Here is a 26,197-nt window from a genome sequence, read left to right on the forward strand (position 1 = left end):
GTGGTAATTCCTATGCCCACCAAAGCAGGAGAGGCACTGAGCTCAACCAAGGGACAGATACCACCAAAGCCTCTCTGCCCCTAGGATATATCTCCAAACCCTGTCTCCTCTCCTGCAGACAGGCAGAGAATCCCAAGCTGTTCCTGTTTTCCCACTTGTTTTAATGTGATATCTCTATAACCTCGATGTATGTGCAGAGCCTTGTTAGTTTTAAGAATTAAATGAGAAAGCATATCTGAAAGCACCTGAGACAAGGCCTGGTGAATAGGAGGTGCTCAATAAACACCAGCTGGACCTGAGCACACTGACACACAGGGATGATAGGAAGCGAAGGAGGTGCTAAGGGATGTGCCCTATCCTGCAGTTGGCACTTCCTCCTCAGCATCATCCTCGTGCTCCCCGCACTGCTGACGTGGCTGCCTGCAGTCTACCTGCATAGGCCCTCCCCCCTCTGGGACCATCCTAAAGGATCTGGCAAGCCCCCATGGCCCCGTGCAGACTCTAACTCACTTGGCCTGAGGACAGGCAGGGAGCAGTGCTGGTCCAGCCAGGACAGCGCCGTCCGGTGCAGTTCTCCCAGGCTGCTGGTGGACACCATCCCCTTGAAGGACTCAAACAGCGGCTTGATGATGATACTGAACTGTATGGCACGTGGGTTAAAGAAAAGGCAAGAAGCAAGGAGGCAGGCCAGCGAACACGTAACCAAGGGTGGGGAGAATACAGTCCAGTTACAGGCTTGCCTGTGACTGACCTGCCCTAGGACCACCAAGTAACTGTGTATAGTTGATGAAAGAGCACAATCTAGGTAAGACGCACCCTCGTGTACCCTTGCCAGAGACAAGGACAGAGAAGTCTCCTTGGTGTGGAACAGGTCCAAGAATGACTACATGAAAGCCAACAGTCTGTATACATACTGGCAAGAACAACAGAGGCCCATGGCCAACTAAAAGGTGGAAACTATCTATCTAGAGATGAATGAAGTCTGTCCTTTGTGCTAAACATGTGCTGGCTTAGTCACATTCTGTGCAGGTCTCTCAGACCATCCTGGGCAATCAACTCTGCAGAGTCATGAGGTCCATTTTCTCTTTAATCTCAGCCACGCTCATGCCCATGGTCCCAAGCTGAGGATGATGAGGACTATGCCATTTTACCAAAGAGGTCCTGAATCATCCCAGTGGCCACCCAGCTCCATCAATGATAAGGGCGAGAGCCAAGATGAGTAAGCCAGGCAAAGCAGAGGAAATAGAGATGGTGTCTGGTCATCTCGCTCTCCAAAACCAGCCACTAGAGTGCAAACGGATAAAATCCTCTGCTCCCCAATGGTCAGCAACATGGTGAAGACATAAGGCCCATCCATCATGTGTGCAGATTGTCTGAGGCAGAGAGGTAGCTGGAAGTGGACTGATGAGGCAGGAGCTGTCCCCCACAGGGGTCCTGCTAACATATGGAAAGCTGAGCACTGGTGTGCCTTGGCCCCAGGGACAGACTCTGGTGCTCAGGTCGAAGTGCCTCAGGACAGTATCCAAAGACCATGGGGCCTAAATGCAGACAACAGCCTGCAGAGAGCTGGTTTCAAATCCTGACTCTGCCACTTAGTCATTTATGAGTCTTGGTTTCCCATCTATCCCACCGGGTGGTACTCAGCCTCCCTGTTGTTGCAAGGCCTGAGATGGCTGCCAGGATATGTTAGATTAGATCCTACCTCCCTCCTCCAGGACTGCCTCTGCAGGTGGCTTTAGCACCTTGCAAAAAAAAGCATCTTTATTTCCCAAGCACGCAGAGAGCAAAACTGGCCTGTTCTGCCTCCCGGGAAGCCCCAAGCCTGGATGGTCACCAACAACAGCCCACTTCACACCGTGGGCCAGGCTGGGCCCCTCCACCAAGGCAAACCAGTACTGCCTGTTTGATAAAATCAATGACAACCATTTATATAGAATTTTTCTAAAGCAACTAGGGTGTCAGTGTCTGTTGTTTCAGTGCACAGCTTGAGGGGTGGGAGAAGCAAAGAGAACCCAAAGATACGATCCAGAACTTCCAATTCTGTAGGGTCCGGCTCTTCACATACTCATCAAACATGTCTCTCATGTGATCAAACTGGTGCCGGGTGACAGGGACTCCCGTGGCAGGGAGCAACTGCTGGCAGGAGCTGGAACAACAGGAAGAATCAGAGGAAACGCAGAGCGGCTGACAGTGAAGCTGGACCCTGGGGCACCGAGTGCACAGGGCCAGCCGAGTGGGCCACCGAGGCAAAGAGGAGAAGGCCTCAGAAGGAGGAGGATGACAAAAGCCCAAAGTGCTACAACAGAGAGGTGGCTATTGGTGACAAGGCCACAAAGGACCCCCCCCGCCTCTGTGACACACACTTGGGAGGACGAGGCACCAGCCCTCGGCCCCACACTGCCAGCCTCACATGATAGTGGCGTTGAGCTCCTCAATCTCCTCCCGCAGCCGCCGGGCTTCCTCCTGCATCTGGCTCCGTTCCTGCTGCAGCTTGGTGATGTATTCCACGGTCTTCTGCAGTGTGATGGCATGGCTGGTCTGTAAGACGGACAGCGTGGGTCAGAGCCATGACAGCCACAGTGACCCCCGCCTGTCCACCTGGTACCAAGGCCGATACAGGAACACAACTCCCACCCCTACCCCCCAAGCATCACTCACCAGCTTGGAATTATTAGAAATCAAACTGTTGAGGGTGTCAAAGCCCATCTTGATGTTGAAGCGCCTTTTCTGCTCAGCTGAAATATGCTTCATCTGCCGGTTCTGTTGGGGAATCGACTCATCATTGTGACACAGGGTGCACTGCAGTGCCACTCCCTGCCCTCCCAACCTGCAGCTAGAGAGTAAGTGGAAGGAGGGGCGACAGAGGAGGAACCAGGGCAGGGATGCTAGAAAACCCTACCTGCAGAATGGAGCCCCTCGGGGCCGTAGCCTCTGCTGCTGATCAGCACTTCCCAGCCACCCTCACCTCCCTCTTCCCAAGCTGGTTCTTCCAGCCGCTGCCTCCCGCTGGCTCCAGGGTTTGATGGGTTCATGGGATTGGTGCTAGTTCTGGGGCTCAGGGCCAGCCAGGAGGTGGAGGAATAGGAAGACCCAACCTAATCTCCAGATAAGCAGCAAACATCCAGGCTCCTGATGCTATGGAATACCAGCTGCCCTGATGGTCCCTTGATATTTTCCTCCTTGCCCCTCTGCCCATCTCTCCAAGGAAATCAAGACCCAAGAGAGACCTGTGATACCTTTAAAGCAGCTACATTTTTGGGGTCTGCAGATTTCCCTGAGCAGTTATTCTGGGGCGACTGGGGACTGGGGCTCTGCTCAGAAGCACATGGAGAGGCCTGCCCTGAGTTTGGGCAATCTCGACCTGTGAAGAACAGAGACTCCTCTTAGGATATGGCTGGCTGCAACAGCTGAGACAGTGCTCACCCAGGAAGGAACCCCTGTACATCCCAAACCCTAGAAACCCATGTGGAACCTCCCACAGTGACCCCAGAGCAAAAACTGGAGAAATCCTTGCTGACATCCCAAGGAGGGTTCTATTAGGTGTGGATAAGACCTGGAGAAGGCTGGCAGGACATGGGGTAGGAACAGGGCCTGAGCTTGGCCAGCCACATGTTTTGGGGGACATGGAGAGTTTTGAGAAGAGGCCTGACTACTCACCCAGCCTAACAAGCCAGCTGGAGGCCGCCTGCGGTTTCTACAACTTCATTAAGGCTCTACTTCTTACCATACCTGCTTATTTTATTCTTTCAACTCTACATATCTGTTCTCTTGTATTTTCAATCTCACCCACTGCCACACCAGCCATGCCCTGGTCATTGGCATCTCTCAGGAGCCCCTGAGCCCCCCGGGGCCACCATGCATGCCTCCCCAGAGTGCCCCAGTACATACCTTTCTGTGGCACTGGCCATTGCCCCCCAACCCCTCTCCATTCTCTCAGCTTCCCTATTTGGCTCCAATGCCCAGGGTTCTGCAGCTCGGCAGACAGGGTAATGCTATGGTACCTGAGGCCTAACTTACACCACTGTAAAGGCATGACTGGTAACTAGTCTTTGTCTTTAGCTTTCCAGACTGGTGGCCTTATTCATCCAACCCTCCTTGACCAAAGTCTCTCTACTCTCTGATCTCTGTAGGCAGAGACTTTTCCTCCTCTGGTCTCCTGGACTGTTTAGGGAGGACAACTGTTTACATAGAGCTCCAGGAGAAGCCATGTTCTGGTTTACTTGAGACAAAAAGGCATCTTTGGTCTCCCTCACTGATGTGGCATCTGAAAGGAGGAAGCCTGGGTTCTGGTTCTACCCCCACCACCATGGGCACAGCCTCAAGCAAATCATTTATCCCTGGTTTCGTGGCTCTTCACTGGGCAAAATCAGTTCTCCCTCAACTGTCCTGCCAATGGACGCCCCATGGCATAGAAATGGGCTCAAGAGATGCAAGGTGCTTGAAAGCTAAGGGATGACCACACTGATGTGAAGATATGCCTGGGTGGCTTCCGTTTTCTGGATCAGAACTGGCAGCTCAGAGCCAGGCCTTTCTGAAGGAGGGCAGAGGGGTGTTCCCCATGCACTCTAGTTGTCTGCCATGCACATGCTTGCCACTTTTCTGCTACTGTAGATGACCTGGTACTATGCTGAGCACTGTGGGCAGGTTTATAAGACCTGACTGCACATTCTGGAAGTCCAGCCTCAATCCTGGGGAACCTCATGAGCCGTCTCCCTGATCCAGGTGTGGGCATGCTCGTTTCACTCATCAAGTCCCGACCATTCTGCCTGGAATGCGCACTCACTAGAACCCGTGGCAGGGACCTGCTCGCCCTTCACCAGGGAGTCTTGCACCGTGCTTGGAGAGAAGAGCCGAGAGACAGGGGCAGGTTGGCTGCTCGTGGTGTGGCCAAGGTCTGTCACCAGGATGCCACTGTGGAACTCCGTGACTCCAGGACCCTGAGGTAACACAGAAGAGAGAGGTCACCCCTGATCATGTCAGGTGAAGACTATCCAAGAGTAGGGCCATGCTGGGGTGGTAAGGATGCTGAGCGTCTGTCCAGGGACCCCTTACCCGGGCAATGGCAGTAGGTGTGAGGACCATATTGGACTGGGACACAGTAGAAGCCAACATCCCTTCTCTCTTCAGAGGGCCTGATGTCATAATCACTGCTTGTGGTTGTCCTGAAAAGGCAGCTACCAGAACAAGAAGGTGAGAGTGAGGCCCCCCCCAAGCTGTGGGGCACCCCAGAAGCAGCATCGACCCCTCTCCTGCTGCTAAGACATTGCCTTCCTTACCACAGGGCACAGAAAGACAAAACCACTGGGATACCTGACATTCGTTTTGCAACTTCTCCTTGAAGGGGACAGATTACAGACCCAGGAAAGATATCACCCAGATCATGCTTTTTCAAACTGGGTCGAGACTAACTTTAAAAGAACAATACAGAGTAGACAATAGACTAACTAGATCACACACATGTAGTAGACTGGAACACTTTCGTTTCACAATATGTGTGTCACAAGTCTACAAGCCTTGGAGACAGGGAAATATCCCTCGGGAAGGGAAGACTAGACTCTGGCTTCCCTCCACCTGACTCACCTGGGGCAATGCAAGCATTCTTCAATACCACGGACACAGACTCTGGTTTGGGAGCAGGCACTATTTTGGGGGGCTGCTTGGGCCTTCCCCCAGTCAAAGAGACAGGCTTGGGGTGCACAAAAGTTAAACACGGTTGGGGAGGCCCAGCAGTTGGCGGCCGGGTAGCTGGAGGCAGTGCCAGGCCACAGGGGGACACCGAGGGTGTGGGGTGGTGGGTTGTGATGACAAGGCCCTGGCTCTGGCTGAAGGTGGTGGCAGACGCATCATGGGTGAGAGTGGCAGAGGCCGTGTGTGTGATGACGGAGGGTGACTTGCTGGCGCCAGCAAACTTTGGATGCAGGAAGGTAGGTGGAGCCGAGGGGCTCAAGGCAGTGGCAGGGGGCGGGGCTAAAGGCAGGGCAGGAGAAGTAGGTGCTGGGGCAGGGCTGGGAGACAGCAAGGGCATGGTGAACACAGGAAGGAAAGGCTGAGGGACATTCAGGGGTGGTGCAGGGGGACCGAAGTCCGTAGGCTGGATAAAGGGGTCTCCGGGCCGCGGGGCTCGTTCACAGCCCTGCCGATCCGTGGGGTCCAAGGCGGTGGCTGCAGGAGGTGCTATGAGGCTATCGGGGAGGCTCACAGTGGGGAGCGCGCTGGTTGGCAGGATGGTCTCCTGAGAAAGGAAGGACAAATGATGGATCACACAACTTGCTGTCACTTCCTGGTACGACATAACACAAGTCTAACAATGTACATTGGGCTCCTGAGCAGAACATTTGGATAGAGGGATGAGGCGATGGCTCCCATCCCCATTACTGCTAATTTGGGGGGAATGGAGATATCTCTCTAGGTGTCCACAGGGGTCTTGTTTCCATTAGGGACTAAATGATAACACAGAGCTCAGACAAAATGACTGCACACAGTTGGCTCTTGGCCTGGGAATATCTTGTTTCTAGAGTCCAGCAGGGGTTCCCCCCCCCTGCAAAGACCCAGCCGTCTTGTGTTACAGAGCACAAGCAGCCTGGAGCACAGCTGCTCATGGGGTTCCCTCAGGACAGTTTCATGTATCAACTTCTAGAGGTCACCTCCTCCTAAAAGGGAAACGCTGTAAGGAATCAATTGTCAGGATCTCAGTCTCTATAGAAGAAATTCTTCCCAGAGCCAGATGGAAGAAGATGGGGCCAGGTTTCTGGTGTCTAACTGGATACAGGTGTCGGTCTGAGAGCCCCTAAGGGTGAAGAGCTGTGCCTCACTCAGTTCTGCAGCCCCAGCACCTGATAAACAACTTGTGTTAATTATTAAGTAAAAAGTAAAAGAAATACATGGAACTTCTTTTTATTAGCAATTCATGTTTTCCTTTGCTAATCCTCTCTTAACTGGTCAGAACAGAGCTCACTGCACACAGGTTACATGCAGCCTCAGGTAGGAGTACATGTTTATGGATAGCTCCCAACTCTTAGAGATCTATGGCTGCCTTCAAGGAGGGCTATAATAACTTCTTTACGCATTCTATGTATGCAGCACTAGATCTAGCAAGCCCTAGCACTTTGCTTATGACTGTATGGTTATTCATTAGCCTAGCCCTGGGCCCCCTCTCCCCAGCTCCTTCTACCTGAGCAGGAGGGCTGTTGGGATCTGGTGCAGGTGCTGAGACAGGAGCAGGCAGCATGGAACCAAAAATGGAGCGGCTGGAAGAGAAGAGGTCTGAAAGACAACATCAGGTGCTTTTGAGCTCTGTGTGCCCATAACATCCTTGAATTAAGATCCAAATAAATCAGGCACTGAACTCCATCTTACCCAGAGGAATGCAATGGCCAGAGGGTGTTCCCCCCTGAGGTAACTCTGCAGAAAGAGGCCCTCTGATTGGAACCGCTCATGTTGGCAACTAGTGTGGGGTCTGAAATACTCCCAAGCCTGGCGTTCCGTGGCTCTTACAAGCCCAGTTCTAACTGCAGGACACTGCTGGGAGGCAGCTGTGCTGCCAGCGCCCTCTGCTGCCTACAGGGAGAACTGCTTACGGTCCTGGGCAAACCTGAGGATCTGAGACCACAGGAGTGAGAATGGCAATTCCCTTCAGAGAGCCCTGTGGCACAAAAGCTTCCCAGACCTTGCAATTACTACCAAAAAAAAAAAAAAAAAAAAAAAGGTAGTTCTGGAAAAATTTTAAGTCCTCCCCCCTTGCCAATTCTAACAGTTCCCTCCATGAAGGGAAGCACCAGTGTGCTTTATCTTGGGCAAATGGAGATCCAGGCAGCCACACTCTCTCTGCCCCATTGTCCTCACCCTGGAAGGGTTCGAAAGTGTCCATGAAGTCCAGATTGGGCTGCAGAGGAATCAGCCCCGGCTGGATCATGTCTGCGTTTCCCAGATGTGCTGTAAGAATCAGAAAGGAGACAGAGGAATCATTCTGCCTTCTCAATGCTGCAATAACATATAAAAGGCATGGAATGGATTCTCCTGGCCCTGTTTACATTCTAGATTCTTCCAAGGAGAAATGCAGGCGGCTGGCTGGAATTTCTACCTTCTTGTGGGTTTGTGGCTATTCTCCACCCTCAGAAGGCAGGAAAGAGAGTTTTTATAAGAAAAGTAAAATAAGGATCAGGGAACAGACACTCCCAGGAAGCTGTGAACAGCTATGCAGAGATCCCCAGTTCTTAGTCATGGGCTCTTCCCTGAGGTGTTCACTGGATGCCTGAATGCTGCCAGGTAAAAGTCATGCCCAGAAATGTTTCTGATTTTCCTCCAGTGAGTCAGAGGCCCTGTCACTTGGCCTAGGCACAAATCCTCTGCTAAGGGGACAGTATCAGAAATACAAAATTGATTCAGGCCAAATCCCCACTGTCTTCTCACAGGGGCATCATGGGCCTGACAGCTGCCTAGGAAGGCCCCCCTACAGTTCCCACCTACTCAGTGCACGTGGCCCTCAGATGCCGGTGAGGTTAGCCAATCCTGCCCTGGGGCGCTGGGTTGAGGAGAGCTGGCAGAGAAGGAAGCCAGCTATGTGTTCAAAGTCAAGGATCTAGGGATGGGTTACCTATTTCCCGGGGGTTGGGCCAGGCCACCGGCTGGTGTGAGGAAAGCGTTGAGAAGAGGGTGTCACTGAATTCTGACATGAGCATGTCTGTGTCCAGCAGTGGGTCCTCCTCCATGGGGACCGGGGTCTTCCATCCATCCCCACGTTTGTGCCAATAAAGCATGTCATCATCCTACCGCCAACAGAGGGGGAAGAAAAAAATCAAAGGGGCACTAGTGAACTCAAAATTCCCAATCACTCACACAAGGCAAGTATGTTACCCTATTTTATAGAGCTGTAAGGGTTGTTGTAAAAGATGAGGTGAATGCATGAAGCAGGGAAAACTGGCCTGTTTCCTTGCCCTGCATGGCCTCCAGGTGAGAAGCAGGGCAGCCCCTCCTGGAGCTATAGAGATAGTCCATGACCTCACCACCTCCTGCTGCGGGTTTCACTGTCAGGCCACCCACATCATTGCTGTTTCTTGTCAAAGGAGGGTTCCTATGAGGTCCTCACGGCCCCCACACTCACTCACCTGAGCCAGGCTGGAAAGGTCCTCATCCTTGTGTTGCTGTAGCTGTGGAGAAAAAGGGAGACATGGTGGTCACCTGGGGTGCTGGGAGGGGAGGAGGCTCTCAGCCTCTCCTCTTGGAAGTATCCAGGCCTCTTCTCCCTGGGAGGCACATGAGGGATCCTGCTCTCTGTCATTCCTGAACCCAGGCTGGACACAGAAGAGATTTGCAACCAGTGTTTGTGGAATAACTAGCAGTGAGAGAAACTGAGACCACAGATAACGGCCAAAGTAAGCCCATCACTTGGGCTGGGCTGGAACACTGGGTTCCACAGGGGCAGTGATGGGCCAGTTGTCTGAACACAGTACTTAGAGCCTTCCCTCCCCTATGGGGGCTTCCTGAACACACCCTTCTTGAAGCCCAAACTAGATACCCTTTTCTTGAAGTAGGTTCTCCACTTGTGATATTCCCGGATCACAATCTCAATGCGGCTTTTCCAGTACTTCCCTTCAGTGGTGATGGCCTGTGAAGAGATACAGATTTGAATCAAAAGAGGGTGATTGTCAGAACTCAACCTGAAAATAAAGATTCATCTGACACTGTCAGTCAGCCCCAGGCAATCCAGCTCAGAGAACCCTACCACATGCATAGAATTTCATTTACAAAGTGTCCCACCTCTTCTGAGCTACGACTAGCCTCTACCCTAAAGATGTGCTTTTACTTCATGACCTCAGATAACCAAGCACGGTTCGGTAGCAGAGGTCAGAGAGAGTGCTCAGGTAGGGAAGAGGGAGAAGGTCCGCACCCAGGCACTGGAAAAGCCCTACAAATCACGGGGGTAGCATGGAATGCCCTTACCCAGGAGACTCTGCCACATTTTCAAAGGGTGAAATTTTAGATGGAAAGTGACTTCAAGAGGAGCTACTTCAACCTTCCCATCATGCAAGTGAGCCCCTTCTATCATATCCCTGAAGACCTCTAGTGACAAAGAAGGCACGACTGCCTCAGAGAACCTGCCTCACTTTCAGGTTTATGGCTGTTTACAGCTTTTTTTGTTTGTTTGTTTATGGCTGGAATATATTAAAGCAATTCCAAGATGTCATAAGACCCACATAATTTCACCTAAAAGTACTTCATTGTGTGTCTGACAGTGAAGAATCTTCACAATGAGCAATACAGTATTATCACCAGACCTACCAAATTGGTATTTCTTAATATTATCCAATACTGGATCACATTCCATTGCAAAGGGTCTTTCATTGGGTTACTTTCTAATTGTTTCCCCTTTTATTCTAACAGTGAGACATGGTTGGATAACATTAAAACAATGCAGAAGGGCATAAAGGGTACCTGCCTCACTCTAATTACCCTCCCCCAAGGTACAGGTACAAATAAAGGATTCTGTATATCCTTCTAGACTTTTCCTACACGCATATAATTACATAAATACACACTTTAAAAAATTAACATAAAGTTGCTAAAATACTGCTGCACAACTTGCTTTTTTTTTCATTTACTATTTCTTCAGCATCTTTCCATCTCAGTATATAAAGATCTTGAGGTCATTCTTTACCTGTTAAAGACTTCTGCCTTGTAAAGAGCACAGATGGCCTTCCTGCTGACTTCCAGAGAGATACCAATGTTAAGAGACAGAGAAGAGTAAGCCCCAATGGGAGAACCCCTCAGTCTTTGAGTCAGCCCAGCCTGAGAAGAGGTGAGCCTCTGTAGGCTTTCACATCCTGATCCTTGCAAGGTCACCATGGTTGCCAGCACAGCACAGCCAGACCTTCTCCCTGTGCCCCTTACTCCCCCTGCAGGAGCTAACCGCTATTCCCAGCCCTGAGAAAGTCACTTCTCCCTAGGCAGATCCTTTCCAGTTACTGATGGTCACGAGCCAAGTACCTCTGGCCTGCGATGCTCATCTACTTCCACAGAGCCATCTAGTGGAGTGACGAAGTGGCACACAGGATTCTTGCGCTTCTCCAAATCTGGGCAGAGAAAAGATGAGACATCATCACTATGACCAAGACCCTGAAGGAGTCTCTAGCCCCTCAGTCCACATCTCCCTCAGGGTGGGACCCTCCCAAGTGTTCTTTCCTTCTCCTTCCCTTGAAAATGAGATTTCAGAGAATAAAGGAAAAGAATCTGTCAGTAGTCAGTAGCTCATCAGTAAGAAAGGGAGTCGCTTATCAAGAGAAACATCAGCCTAACCTAAGCATTCCCCAAGCACGTTGACCTCCTGCAAAGCTCACCAGATCTACTGGCACAAAGCTAGCTAGAGATAGAATAAGGCCTGGGTCTGCATCTTCTTTGACCTGCTGAAAATAGGAACTGTTCCTTGACTCTTCAAATGTCACCTCTCTGCTACAACCTCCTTGACTCTCCTGAAAAGAACTAACCCCTCTGTCCTCCTCTGCCTTTACAACACTGAGCCCAAGCGTCCAACCTAATAGTGAGCATATTATGCTATGAGCACCTGGCTAACACATCTGTCTCCTGCAGATTATGGGCAACAACACGACACAGACCACGTGACTGATCCCCTGTGCCTGACACCTGAGAAGTATCCAGTTCATTAGGATCTGGGCTTGATTTCCTACTGCTGCAGATAGTCCAAGAGAGGCTTCCTTTTGAGGCATAATGTTTGATAAGTGGGCTCTGGGGGCCCAAGTGCAAAGGCCTCCAGGTGGTAGAACCTTGGGGTCCCTGCAGTTCCCTCCTGCCAGAAGCCCATATAGGACTCACACTGCATATACCACGCCCGCCAGATGGCATTATTAAGCCGGATCTTGTCTCTCCACTGGAGCTTCAGGCCCTTGAAATTCTTCCACTTTGGAGACACCAACTTCCCACTGAAAGGTAAGACAAAGAGGGAAACTTAGTGGTTCCTCTGAAAATGAAATGAAATTAAAAAGCGCCACCCACTCACTCCAGGCCTCAAAATTCTGGATTAATCCATCACAAGCCATAGGCTAGGCTTAATAGAAGACACAAATCACTTTGGGATTTCTTCAAAGTGATCCACAGTAGGGAAGGGGGGAGGTGGGAATAGTGGTGGTATCAGCTCAGAGGGGACAAGACTGGCCACAGGCTGGTAAGTGTTGGAGTGGGACAACAGCATACAGGTTCACTATCAGTCTATCAACTTTGACTTGTCTTTTAAATACTCCATAATTAATGGGACCCTGGGTGGCTCAGTGGTTGAGTGTCTGCCTTCCGCTCAGGGCATGATCACGGGGTTTCAGGATTGAGTCCCAAGTCGGGCTCCTTGCAGGGAGCCTGCTTCTCTCTGCCTCTGTCTCTGCCCCTACCCTCTCTGTCTCTCATGAATAAATAAATAAAATCTAAAGATTTTAGATCCCAGAACTTGGGGATCACTCCCTGAACTGAAGGCAGATGCTCAACTGCTGAGCCACCTAGGCATCCCAATAAAATTTTTTTAAAGAGTCCATAATCAGGGCAGCCCGGGTGGCTCAGCGGTTTAGTGCCACCTTCAGCCCAGGGTGTGGTCCTGGAGACCTGGGATCAAGTCCCACATCGGGCTCCCTGCATGGAGCCTGCTTCTCCCTCTGCTTGTCTCTGCACCTCTCTCTCTCTGTCTCTCATGAATAAATAAATAAAATCTTTTTAAAAAAAATTCCATAATTAAAGTTAAAAATCTTCTGATTTTTCAATATATCAAGTCATCATATTGTACACCTTACTTCAATCTATGCAATGCTGTATGTCAGTTACAACCCAATAAAGTGGGGACGGGGGCCAAGGCAGGAAGAAAAAAGAGAAATCTGCTGGCAAATGAATGAAAGCCAAGCTCCTGGGATCCCTGGGTGGCGGAGCCGTTTAGCTCCTGCCTTTGGCCCAGGGCGTGATCCTGGAGATCCGGGATCGAATCCCATGTCGGGCTCCCGGTGCATGGAGCCTGCTTCTCCCTCTGCCTGTGTCTCTGCCTCTCTCTCTCTCTCTCTCACTGTGTGCCTATCATATATAAATAATAAAAAAAAAAATTAAAAAAAAAAGAAAGAAAGCCAAGCTCCACCTCCTCTGCCACCAGTCCCCAAGAAGCACTTAGAATATGGGCACACAAATATCCCACTGCCCTTCAAGCCTGTGGGGCCCTCTCTTGCCCCCAGACCTGTGCACACATGGTCCTCATGCTCAGGGAGCTCCTTCTGCCATCTACTCCAATACAATCTCCTCTGTGCTGGCACTGGCCTCACCTTTGCTGATGACTCCTTCAGGGTCCCTGAGCACCAATCAAACTCAAAGGTGGCACTCACATAGAGCGGTGCCCACAACCAAACCTCCATGCAGTACCCTGCAGCTTGCTGAGGGGAGGGCCCATCAGGTATCACCTTAAGTACCCAGCATAGACCCTGGTATATAGCAGGGCCTTGGATTAATTCTTCTGTGGATGAGTTAAGGAGTCCTTGCACATCAAGCTAACAGCAGCAGATGAGGAACACTTCCCAGTGGCACAGCCTTCTCAGACAGTTTAGTTTTCTAAGTGTGTGTCAGAAGCCACCTCTGGGCAGTTGGCCCAGGCCTTCCCTTTTTCAGAAGGCTTGAGATGGGCAAGGCATGATCTTTAGTCTATACCCTAGGGGTTCTGGTGGTTCTACCTGACTGTGAGCCCTGGCTCTGCCTCTTCTGCAAACCCACTCAGAAATCTCGTGAGGAACAGCAATGGGGTTTCCAAAGATAGTATCCAAGCAGTAAATCCTACCTAAACCTGAGAATCTGGGTTAAAAAGCAAAACCCCTGGCTGTGGACCTGGCAAAGACCTCGTGCCTCTCCCACCTAACTCAGTGAGCCAGGCTTTGAAGCACACAGGCCAGAAGGCCATGGTCCCCAGAGAGAAAATGTCATAGGACGCCCTTACAGAATCTGAGGAACAGACAGAGGGTTGGATGCTTCCAACCTGTCAGATACTTTCCTTGCCATTTCTTCCCAGTCCAAAGGTACTCCTAACCCACCTCTAAGTGGTCCACTTTCACTTAGGTTCAGTGGCCAGCAGCTAGCACCCAGGTCTTGAGCCTCTGCTGTAGTGGGCAGTTTTTGCAGGCAGGTAACTTGTTTGACACACCAGCTTCCTGGGTAAACTCAAGATGATACCGTCTCCTCCAGAGTGTTTTAATAAGGATTAAATGAGAGACAGTGTTGTGTGTATGTACATATACACTTAGACACATACAACTGATAAACCCTACAGCAAAATGTTATTCATAACCACCTCAATTATCTGGATTTAAGTTATTAAGTGAAAGCCCGGAGTTTTCACAGCTCCTGACTTGAGAAGTCCTTTCTTTTGTGTTTGTCCCTACTGTGATGCGGTTCTTCCTTCTCCACAAGAGGAAAAAGGTGACGCCCACAGTCCCACCCTTGATACCAGTGAACAAAGACCTGGTCAGAGGTCTAAGTGCTTTAAAGGCAGGCACTGGGTCTCACTCACTCATTGGACAAGGGATGAATGCTACAAATGGAGGACAGGAACAGAAGGGGCACATGAGGTCCTACCCCTTTGGAGCATATCAGGTGCTGAGGGGTCACAAGGAAGAGCAGATGGCTGTGGGAGCATAAAGTCGCATAACCAAGCCAGTCTGAATAGTCAGGAGAGGCTTTCTGGAGGAGATGACATCTCGGGTACCATCTGGAGGATAAGGAAACTGGGTTCAACCCCGAGATAGGGCGTGGTCCTTGCTGCTCTTCTGCCTGCCTGTGATGGCCCTGAGGTGAGCAACAACACGCCTGGTCAAGAGCTCCTTCCTGCATGAGGCCGGTGGGAGGTGTGTGGGGTGATTTATGCCAGGCTGGAGAGCAGAGCACACAGCACACAGATCAGGTGCCACAGCTTGGCAAAACCAACCCTCTTTCCCCTCCTCTGCAAGACCTCCCAGCAACTTGGAAGGTGGTTCCAGGAAACAAAACAAAACAGAACAAAAAACTGTCCCTGTTTTTACCTCCTTAAGGGGAAAAAAACACTTTTTCTGTAATTGATAGCTTCCTCATGCTGAAGCCAGGATTCAAAGGCCGCTTTCTCTGTGGCATCCTGAGGAGGTGTTCGCCACCTCCAGAGATGGCAGCGGAGGACAGAAGTACAAGGGCTGCAGTGGGAACAAGGACCCTGGGGAAGAGAACAACCTTTGGTGTCCTGCAGTGTTCTGTTGAGAACTGACTGTTGCACTTAACTACAAACCGAACCTCACCCCTGCTTTGTTAAGAAAAAAAAAAAAGTGGCTGATGTGTGCAGAAGGCCATCTTCTCAAAGACATCAGATGACACTGGATCTTCAATTACATACAATGAAGAGGTGGGAAGATGCAAAGAGAGCTCAAACCCTGCGGGCAAGAAACCAAACTGGACAGAGGGCAGTTTGGGGTTCTCCTTTTCTTCCTCTTCGCTTGCTGAAATAGCTCGCTTTTCCTTGATGTTTGTCAAATTTGGTCAAACCTCAGCACAAATACATAGGAGTTCAGAATATACAACTGGTTCCACATCATCGTCTCAGATTCCTGTAATACCTCCACAGTCAACAGGTGGTGCTCAACCAACACAAAGAAGTGAGTCCAGGGGATCCCTGGGTGGCTCAGCGGTTTAGCACCTGCCTTTGGCCTGGGCGCAATCCTGGAGTCCCAGAATCAAGTCCCACGTCAGGCTCCCGGCATGGAGCCTGCTTCTCCCTCCTCCTATGTCTCTGCCTCTCTGTCTCTCTGTCTCTCTCTCTCTGTCTCTCATAAATAAATAAATAAATCTTTTTTAAAAAAAGATTAAAAAAAAAAAAAAAAAAAAGAAGTGAGTCCCAAACCAAAACCTAAAACACCCACGAAAGTAGAGATAGTGAAAGAGCAACTAGGATGTTATGGTGATTGACCACCCCTTGCCCACAGAAATTTCAAGACAAGATATGAAGCAGCACATACAGTTCTATACATATATCAAGGTACTACAAAGGAAAAAGGAATCCATAGACACATTTTTAGAAAAATGTGGGGAAAAAAAAAAAAAAGAAAAAAGAAAAATGTGGGGATACATTTCTTTTTTTTTTTTTTTTTAAGATTTTTATTTATTCACGAGAGACACACACACAGAGAGGCAGAGACACAGAGGGAGAACAGGCTCCTCCTCACAAGGAGCTCATTGTGGGACTCGATTCCCAGACCTGGGATCATGCTATAAGCTGAAGGCAGGCGCTCAACTGCTGAGCCACCCAGGCATCCCTGAGGATAAATTAATCTTTAAGTTTCTTCACTGATAGGCTTCTCAGAGCCTTTGGTGCACTGATGTCACTGTCAATCTTCAAGGAGGGGACAGGAGACATTCCTTATGCAGACATCCACAGACCAAACCTGGACTGGATCCTTTTCATGGGGGATACCCAATGTCTAGTTTGCCAGGGAACCTACTAGGAAGGGCTGCTCTATACACTTCTAAAAGGGAACGTGCAGCTCCTTGACAGAGCTCTCTAGAGCAGTAGCCCCAGAAAGCATCAGTAGTCAGGCTTCTTCTCCCCCCAACCCTGCCCCACATTAAAAAATTCTCCAGACATGGCTGATGGGGGTATTTCTTGGCTTAAGGATTATGCTACATTCCTTCTTTTTAGGGGTGGGGTGGGGGAAAGGGAGAGAGAGGGAGAATCTTAAGCACAGCTCAGCACAGAGCCCAACACAGGGCTCAATCTTACAACCCTGAAATCATGACCTGAGCCTAAATCAAGAGCTGGACATTTGACTGACTGAGCCACCTAGGGGCCCTACCACATTCCTTCTTTAAAGTGTAACCAGAAACACACTACAAAAATTTCTAAGACTACTGGTTTCTCCTCGATAAACAAAGCCCTCTTCTGGCCTCACCTCCCCAAACTGCCCTCCTACACGCCCCATGGGCTTCCCTGTCAGAACAATGACCTCAAGATTCTCCTCCAAACTACAAACTAGACCTTGGGAAGGCCAAGGTCTAGGGCTGACTCATCCCAGCACAGTGCCTGGCACACAGAAAGCACTTTTAAATACAGAGCTACTAAGTGAGTGCTAACCTTTTCCATAATGAAAAATCTTCACACTGTCCTGCCATGGACACTCTCCTAGGAGACAGGCTCCAGACCTGAAATAGGAAATTCAGAATACAACAAAGGTCTCTCAAAACTATTGGTGGGAAGCACCTGACGGGCTCAGCTGGTTAAGCAGCTGACTCTTGGTTTCAACTCAGGTCATGATCTCAGGGTCATGGATCGAGCCCTGCATCAGGCTCTTCACTCAGTGGGGAGTCTGCTTGAGTTTTCTCTCTCTCTCTCCCTCTGCCCCTCTTCCCGTAAATAAATCTTAAAAACAAACAAACACCTGTTGTTGGATAGACTAGCAAACCCTGACTTCTTCAGAGGTCTGGCAAGAGACTGCTTTGGAATGGAAATTAAAGTGCAAGCTTTGCACAGACAGGTGCTGAAATTAAGAAGAACAGGGGTAGGTGGGACCAGATGGGATGGACTCTGTCCATACCAGGTAGGATTAACTCCTAACTTCTAGTCAGATCATTCTCTCTAGAAGAAAGCATGCAGAGGGCTCTAGGATCTGTCGCTATAGGTCCCAGAAGAGGCGTGGAGCCCATTCATTTGCGCTGAACCATACTTGCTTGTTACAGAGCAGTATTTCTTTGCCATTCATAGAAATGCTTCCTGGACCCCCAGTAGCAAGACCTCCCTAGTCCTGCCTCCTTATTCCCACTTGGCGAGGTAGAGTGGGTATGTTATCCTGAGTGTAGAAGGAGGAACTGGAGTGCGTGGTCCAGGCCCTTCCCCTCCGCTCCTCTTAGGAGCAAGCTGCCATTTCTCCTGTTCTCCTACAGAGCCTGGGGTGGCAGATGGGGCCCGTCCTAGTCCAGGACTGCCCATACTGCCTGGAAACAGTCTGGGGTTCATCTGTAAGTCATACCCTCAGCTTGGTCAACCATAAAGGTAATATTTTGTCTGACTACCATTTATTCACTCTTCTTTATTGTGGTCAAGTACATATAACATAGAATTTACCATTTGAACCATTTTAAAGTATATGATTCAGTGGCTTTAAGCACATTCATAATGCTGTGTGCCCATCACTGCTACTTAGGTTCAGAACAGTTTTCATCACCCCAAAAGGAAGCCCTGTACTCATGGAGCAGTCACTCCCCGTTTCTTCCTCCCCCTGCCCTGGCAACCACTAATCTACTTTGTCTCTCTGAGTTTGTTTCTTCTGGACATTTCATGTAAACAGAATGATAAAATAGATGGCCATCTGTGTGTGGCTTCTTTTACCAAGCACACTAATTTCAAGGGTCATCCACATTGTAAGATGTCCTAGTACTTCGTTCCTTTCCATGGTCGAATCATATCCCACTGGGTGGACAGACCACATTTGTTTATTGTTTCACCCACTGATGGACATTTGTTGTTTCACCTTTTGGCTATCATGAATAGTGCTGCTGGGGATCAACTTCTGTTTCATTTCCCTAACAATTTAGCACTCTGGCAGGGGAAAGAGTTCTGATCATTAAGCTGGCACTGGGAACAGAAGGATGGCTGGAGGACAAGCAGAGTGTGTCAACACTTTCAATGCACATCCCTTTGACTCACAGTTCCACTGCCAGGACCTGATTCCGCAGACTCACACATGCACAAGGACACACATGGGAAGACATCACACGGCAGTACTGACGTGGCAGCAAAAGGCTGGAAATGTACACACTCATCAAAGCAAAATGGTTTAAAAATTGTGCTGTAGGTTTAGCGCCTGCCTTTAGCCCAGGGCGTGATCCTGGAGTCCTGGGATCGAGTCCCACATCGGGCTTCCTGCATGGGGCCTGCTTCTCCCTCTGCCTGTGTCTCTGCCTCTCTTTCTCTGCATCTTTCACAAATAAATAAATATAATCTTTAAAAAAACAACAACTGTGCTATATCCACACAGATGGACACTATGGAGCAACTAAAATCACAGCATACATTTTATGCGCTGATTTACAGGCAAGATCAACAAGTTGCATGAAATGAGAAGAAAACTAAGGTGCAAGATGCACAGCCATGGCCGCCACGTGTATTTGTAACAGGGAGATAGGCACACAAGGCACAGAGGGAGATGGTGGGGGGGTGGCAGGACGGAGACTGCCTGTCAGTCTCAGAAACAAGGACAGGGAAACAGTGATTTCCCTTCAGAGAGCTAAAGCAGAGATTAAGGGATTCAGTTGGAGAATTAGTTTTCACTGTTTACTGATTTATACTGCTTAAATATAATACAAGAATATGTTATTTTTTCAAAGTAAATAAGGCAAAAATACCAGGTATAGTTCAAGACTTTCTAATAGGGCTTCTTGTCAATTAGGCTTCTAGTTAATTGGTGATGGCAATTAATCACATAAGCAGATACAAAATTTATGTGCAAGTCAGTTTTGTGAACTAGACCCAAATATGAGGTTAATGCTTAGTAAGTGGTTTCTTTAATGAGTGAGTGGATGCATAATGCTCAGACTGGTCTCTCTTTTTCTCTTTTTCTCAATCCTGAGTCTCTCAGGATTCTTTTTCTTCAAAAGAGCGGTCTCTATTGGCTTTCCTGGGATCTGGGCCTGATTCCACAGGCTGCTAGGAGCCAAAACTAACAGGCTCCAGACAGACAAAGGTTCATTGAGGAGCCAAGACGTGGGGAGCACGCACAGCAAGAGGCATGGCAGGAGAAGGGCAATGTGTTTAATAGAATTGCCTGAGCCGTGGGCCTCTGCCCTGGGCCTTCTGCCCAAGGAGAGCCTCCTCCCAAAGGAAACTCGTGAGGTTGTCAGGCCCTGCTCCCATGCCTAAACATGGGTCCTCTCCACTGTACCTGCAATCCATCCTCCTTGTGGGTTGCTTGGTGTCTATTTTATTTTTTTATATTCAGAGAAAGTTCTGTTGGAGAAGCAGATTCTAAGGGCAAACACAGCAAGGCAGGAACATGGTATCCTGAGGTCTTGGTCCCAGGTCTGTCCTGCTGACAAGATGACCGAATGTGTACACAGTGTGTGTGATATGTGAGGCATGTATGTGTGTGCAGGTGTGTGGTATGCATGTGTGATGGTGTGTGTATAAGCACACTTGTGAATACATATGTGCTAGTGCGTCTAGGTGTGCATCTGCCCTCATGTGTGAGCATGTTTGGGAGGGTCTATGTTTGTTTTGGTAAAAGCAGGGAGTAATCATTTCTACAACCTTCAAAAATTAAAGCAACTTGAAGGAGTTGAAACCAGGCAAAATCAGAGTAGCTGCTGTGGTGACCTCTCCTTCACCCTGTCTGTGAATGCTGGTGACCTGTGTCCTTGCTGGGAGCACTCTCTCCTGTGTTCTAGCCTTCTACAAGGGGACAGACACTGCCATGCTTATATCATTTCCAAGCCAACAGGGAAAGAAGAGTGGTTTCCATTTCTGGACAAATGACATGAGCTGTCTAAGCCCCACCTTCTATAAAATGGTGATGATGTCCACCTTACAGGGAGGATTACAGGTAAGACGTGGAAGGGCAGAGGGAGTGACAGTCAATGCTGGGGCACGCTACTGAATAGCAGTCGGTGCTGGGGCACGTTGCTGAGCTTTAAGCCTGGACTTTCCGGCAGGAGCAGGATCTGGATAGGGTACCATTTAAAGCCAGATTCATCTATTTGCCAGGAAAATAAACTTGAGTCTAGAACCCAGGGTGTTCTGACTCCTCTAGACTGGGTATGGGACCAGATTTAAAGAAATAAAAAGCAGTATGTCACTTCAGTTTGCATCATTTGTTAATAAATTTTAATACTTAAAATGTGCATTAGCCATGTGTCTCTTTTACTTTATGAGCTGTTGCGTCTTTTTAAAAACTCTTTTAAAAAACTTTTTATTTTGAAATAATTGTAGATTCATGGGAAGTTGTAAAAAGCACAGAAAGGGGTGCCTGGGGGACTTGGTTAAGTATCTGCCTTCAGCTCAGGTCATAATCCCAGGGTCCTGGGATCAAGCCCTGCCTCAAGGCTCCTTGCTCAGCAGGGAATCTCCTTCTCTTTCCCTATGCTGCTCCCTCTGCTTGTGTTCTTTCTCTCAAATAAATAAATAAATAAATAAATAAATAAATAAATAAAATCTTTAAAAATAAAATAAAAATAGCACAAAGAGTCCCCAGCTATTCCCAGGGTGGCATCCTCTGTAGCTGTGAGCACAATTTCACCACTAGGAAACCAATTCTGGCATATTATGGTTAACTAGACTACAAATTTTACTCAGTTTTCACATGTTAAAATGTTTGCCATTTTTCTCTTGCTATGTTGGTAACACCATAATACTAACCTGTGATGTTTCTGCAAATGTTTCCCTTAAGTTTTGGAGTTTTAATTCTTATATAGCGTATGTTCAGATAAGTAGGTTATATACTTGTGCATCCATATCTACAAGTCTTCTTTATCATTTCTTTTATTGCTTCACTGCTCCCCCCGTCCACCCCATCCAGAGATTGTTTCCATTAATCTCTTTTTTAGCTTTTTTAGTCTTACTGATTTTAAATTATACACCCACACTGGAAGAAAATTCAAAACAATACAAAATAGTACAAACAAATGCAAAGTGAGCTGCAATTCCACTACCTAGAAATAACCATTATCTAGATTTTGGTGAAAATATTGTGTAGTGAAGAAATGAAATAACCTTATCCAAGGAGAGTCTAGCCTTTGCCCTTGGCTCCTGGGAGGTGACCTCTATCTATGCCCCTGGAATGTCCTGCCTGACTGGAGTGTCTTTGTTTGCCTGGGGGCTTTGGTCTTAGGATACTCCCGATATAGGGGCTTTGGACCACAAGGTATCAGTTCCAATCCCCAGAGGAACTGATAACTAAAGGTATTAGCCAGATCTCCAGGAGGGGCTGGAGACCAGAAAGTGGTCACAGTATGTGATCGAACCCCATAAAAACTATGAACACCAAAGACTCAGGTGAGCTTCCCTGGTTGGCAATTCTCTGTGTGCCCTGTCACACACTGTGGCAAGACGGAAGTAAGGCCACTAGAAGAGGACAGCCAGAAGTTCTGCATCTGAACACCTCTTCAACTCTGCCCTATGCACCCCTTCTCTTGGCTGATTCAATAGAAGCTTTTCCCTGTAATAAATTGTAATGAAGAATATAAGTTTTCAGCAAGTTCTGTGAGTACTTCTTGAGAATTATTCAATTTGAAGATGGTTTTGGGAACTCCTTCAATTTATACATTGGTGTTAGAAGCAAGGACGGTCTTGTGGACTATTCTCCCTAACTTTGTAGTTGGCCTTAAGTCCTTGTAATATACATATATATGAATAAACATAATAGTTAAATATGTTGGATCATAATTCTGTTTTATAACCCATTTTTATTTATGTTATAGGTATCTTATTATGCCAATAAATATGGTTTTATATTCTTTTTATTGGCTGTATATATTTATCACAATCTACTTAACTGTTTCTCCATAAATAGACATTCATTTATACTAATGGACACATGTTTCTATTTTTCACTTTTATAAACAACGCTATGGCAGCCCAGGTGGCTCAGCGGTTTGGTGCCGCCTTCAGCCCATGGGGTGATCCTGGAGACCTAGGATCGAGTCCCACATCGGGCTCCCTGCATGGAGCCTGCTTCTCCCTCTGCCTGTGTCTCTGCCTCTCTCTCTCTCTTTCTCTCTCTGTGTCTCTCATGAATAAATAAATAAAATCTTTAAAAAAAAAATGCTGTAATGAACATCCTGCTACTTACATTTTTGTGTAAATTGCATGTCTGTTTCTGTAAGATAAATTCCTAGAAACTTAAAAACTGAATCAGAGAGTATGTGTATATTTATAATTTTGTTCCAAAGAATCGAAGTTTATACTAATTTACACTTCCAACAGCAGTGAATAGTGAGTGTTTAGTTCCTCAAACCAGCATTTTCATTAGTTCCTATTAATGTTTGCAAAGGCAACAAGCAAAAAATCAGTTGATTTTTTGGATCCCACTTATATCATTTTATGTTTATTAGTCGGAATTTTCATGTGACTTATCCACACACCTCCTTGTTTTGTGCTGTGTGAGAGATCTTAATGCGGTGGGAATGTTTGCAACACATACATCAGAGTTATTGTGCGCCCGTCTTGATGGTCTGTCTTTGCCTTGACCATTTACTGTGTGCTTTCTTTGGTGTCTGCTCTACTCACTTCTTGTATGGATAGTAGGGTTTCGTTATTTTTAGTAAAAAATTTTCATTAATGTAGTCAAAAATTTTAAAGTCTTTACTGTTTCTACTTTTTTGGTCATACTTAAAAAGGCTTTTTCCACACCAAGACTGTGAAACTGTGCCTTCTTCCAGTGCTTTCACAACTTCACATTTTACAGTCAAGTCTTGGCTCCAACTGGAATTTACTTTGATGTAATGAGTGTTAATGGGATCCTGCTTTAGTCAATGGTTCCTACTTATTTACTAAGTAATCCATCTTTCCTCTGCTGGATTAAAATACCATCTTTATCATACACCACGTTCCTGTATATGTATTTGGCACGACTTCTAAACATCCTATTTCTTTTTTTTTTTTTTTTATTTATGATAGTCACAGAGAGAGAGAGAGAGAGAAGCAGAGATATAGGCAGAGGGAGAAGCAGGCTCCATGCACCGGGAGCCCGATGTGGGATTCGATCCTGGGTCTCCAGGATCGCGCCCTGGGCCAAAGGCAGGCGCCAAAGCGCTGCGCCACCCAGAGATCCCTAAACATCCTATTTCTTTTGGTGTTTTGTGAAGGTGTTTTTAATGGTTTCACTTTTTATATTTAACTCTGATTCATCTGGAGGGAAAATCAATTTATTTCTTTACATAGCTCACCAAAATAAATGCTGATTAGCTATCTGATTGTCTCACCTTCTGCAACTAACTTATGAAACTTCCATTAACATATATTAAATTATAATATACACTAGGGTCTGTTCTGGGGCTTCATATCACTGATTCACATCCAACTCTATGCTAATATTACACTGACTTAATAATTATAAATTTGTAAATACTTTTCTATCTAGTTTAGGTTGGTGCCCATTTTTTTTTTAAATGTTAGAATCCTTGCCTATTTACTCTTCCATGTTCCAACCTTAAAATCACATTGTCAAATCTCAAAAGACAACTATTCTAATATTTTTAGTAGAGTCACACTTAATAAATGAATTAATGTGGGCAGGGCTGACCATTCCATTCAGGTCATCTCCATCCTAAATCAGTATATGTTTCTCCACTTATTCAAGCCATTTACCCTACTTAAAATATCAGAGAAATCTGAAGCTGTCTAGTATTCTATAATCTACTTCATCTATGTCCTTCACATTTCAAATCATATATTCTATTAATGTTTTAAAGTATAAAAAGAAAATTTAGAAAGCTAAACCAGCAAAATAAAACACACATACCCAAACACAAACACTGTCTACATTTTACTGTACACAAGACACACAGACACACCCACAGCTAATATGGCAACTACCACCCTCACCCTGATCAAAGTGGCTAAGCCACAGACACTGACACAAGTCAGAAGCTTCTATCATATCAGCACTAGGAGTAACTACCCTCAAAGAATCCCGTCATTTTCTAGCACTTTTATCCACCTACGCATAAAGGTAATTAGGTTCACATATTCACCAACGGTAAGATTTTTATGTGAAGGAAGAAAAACTCCACCCTGATATAGACATCTGGCTTAAAGAGGAAGTAAGTTAACAAAGGTCTCCAGCCAGAGTACACACCTGGAGTCAGGACTCTAGAAACTATCAGAGATGTAATAGAAATAGATCAGCAGATGTTTCTGAGTTCCTATGAAGACTGGCAAGAAACAAATTTGTTATTATTACCATTATTAGTCATTTTCAAGACACTGTCAGCTACCTAACCCACTTAAAAGGCAGAGAAATTTGAAGCTATCTGATGCATTTCAAAGGATAAGGTAACACTCTCCAGGTAGCCAAGACCTATAAATAGGCTTTAAAAACATTGGCTCCGGGCAGTTTAGCGCCGCCTTCAGCCCAGGGCCTGATCCTGGAGACCCGGGATCGAATCCCACGTCAGGCTCCCTGCGTGGAGCCTGCTTCTCCCTATGCCTGTGTCTCTGCCTCTCTCTCTGTGTCTCATGAATAAATAAATAACATCTTAAAACAAACAAACAAACAAACAAACATTGGCTCCTTTTCTGAAAGTCAGCTTTGACAATTAAAGAAAACCCATGAAATCTGTTCTCCTTTAAATTTAAAACCCTAGATCCTAACAGTAACAAGGGTGGCAGTTGACAACAGGGTAAGTAGGTATGGGTACATCTATCAAATCCTAGCTTTTTAGGGGCAGGAGCTAGAGCTATAAGTTAACTCTATGTAGCATCTATTACCTGTGTAAAATGCTGCTTAACAAAAGAAATGAGTTGATGATAAGAATTAGAACATTTTCAGGTCACAGGTAGGCTATACAGCATGAATACTGTAGCCAGGTTAATCCGGCTGAGACATTATTTTCTTTATGATACTATCCGGAGTCACTTATTTAACACTATTCTAGCTACTGATAGAGCAGCCAACAAAACATTTCTAGCCCAATAGAACTTATATTATATTCTATGGGGAAAGACAGAAAACCAAGTATGTGTTATGTCAGGAGCACTCAGTGGTACGGGTCAAAAGCAAGGTGGAGAGGGAGTTGGGAGGTGCTATTTCTATAGGGTGAAGTATGAAAGTGGAAGATAGTGTGGACACTGATGGATCCTGGCTTCTGCCTCAACAGCCAACAAACCTGCTCTTGCCAAGGACGCCAACAACCTCTACACCATCAAATCAGTCCCTTCCCTACCTCACCTGACACACGACACCTCACCTTACCTGCCCCTACCCCACCCCCAGACCCTCACCCACTGCACCACCTACTTCTATGCCAGGCTGCTGCTCTCCCCTTCACCAGCTTTTCCTCCCCCTTCCCTCAGTAGAGGGGCTTGTCCTGAACCTGCCACAGCCTACACTCTTTCCCTCACCTCCCCCTACCCACATGTCAGGATAACCTCAAGAATGCCCCTGTTGAAACTCCTGCAAGGGTTCCCACAGCATATGAGGTAGAACACAGTCCCTAAATACTCATTAAGGTA

The 26,197-nt window shown here is 47.3% G+C and overlaps 1 protein-coding gene across 6 annotated transcripts in view; it reads right to left on the minus strand.

The window, feature by feature from the left end:
* MLXIP (MLX interacting protein) overlaps positions 1–26,197 on the minus strand; it is a 63,502-nt gene that overhangs the window by 9,040 nt on the left and 28,265 nt on the right. For 4 of the 6 annotated variants that reach the window (XM_038574950.1, XM_038574952.1, XM_038574953.1 and 1 more), the window contains exons 2-17: positions 11,827–11,933; positions 10,984–11,069; positions 9,515–9,604; positions 9,105–9,146; positions 8,594–8,765; positions 7,843–7,932; positions 7,357–7,401; positions 7,172–7,263; positions 5,581–6,232; positions 5,053–5,174; positions 4,784–4,937; positions 3,237–3,361; positions 2,659–2,760; positions 2,411–2,538; positions 2,023–2,146; positions 511–640 (exon numbers count right to left, since the gene is read on the minus strand). In XM_038574950.1, the coding sequence (XP_038430878.1) occupies positions 511–640; positions 2,023–2,146; positions 2,411–2,538; positions 2,659–2,760; positions 3,237–3,361; positions 4,784–4,937; positions 5,053–5,174; positions 5,581–6,232; positions 7,172–7,263; positions 7,357–7,401; positions 7,843–7,932; positions 8,594–8,765; positions 9,105–9,146; positions 9,515–9,604; positions 10,984–11,069; positions 11,827–11,933 (2,261 nt within the window). The remainder of the gene's footprint in view (positions 1–510; positions 641–2,022; positions 2,147–2,410; positions 2,539–2,658; positions 2,761–3,236; positions 3,362–4,783; positions 4,938–5,052; positions 5,175–5,580; positions 6,233–7,171; positions 7,264–7,356; positions 7,402–7,842; positions 7,933–8,593; positions 8,766–9,104; positions 9,147–9,514; positions 9,605–10,983; positions 11,070–11,826; positions 11,934–26,197) is intronic. The other 2 variants (XM_038574951.1, XM_038574955.1) reach the window with 1 other exon arrangement.

The sequence above is a fragment of the Canis lupus genome, chromosome 26 (assembly GCF_011100685.1).
Source record: "Canis lupus familiaris isolate Mischka breed German Shepherd chromosome 26, alternate assembly UU_Cfam_GSD_1.0, whole genome shotgun sequence".
In the NCBI taxonomy this organism is placed as follows: domain Eukaryota; kingdom Metazoa; phylum Chordata; class Mammalia; order Carnivora; family Canidae; genus Canis; species Canis lupus.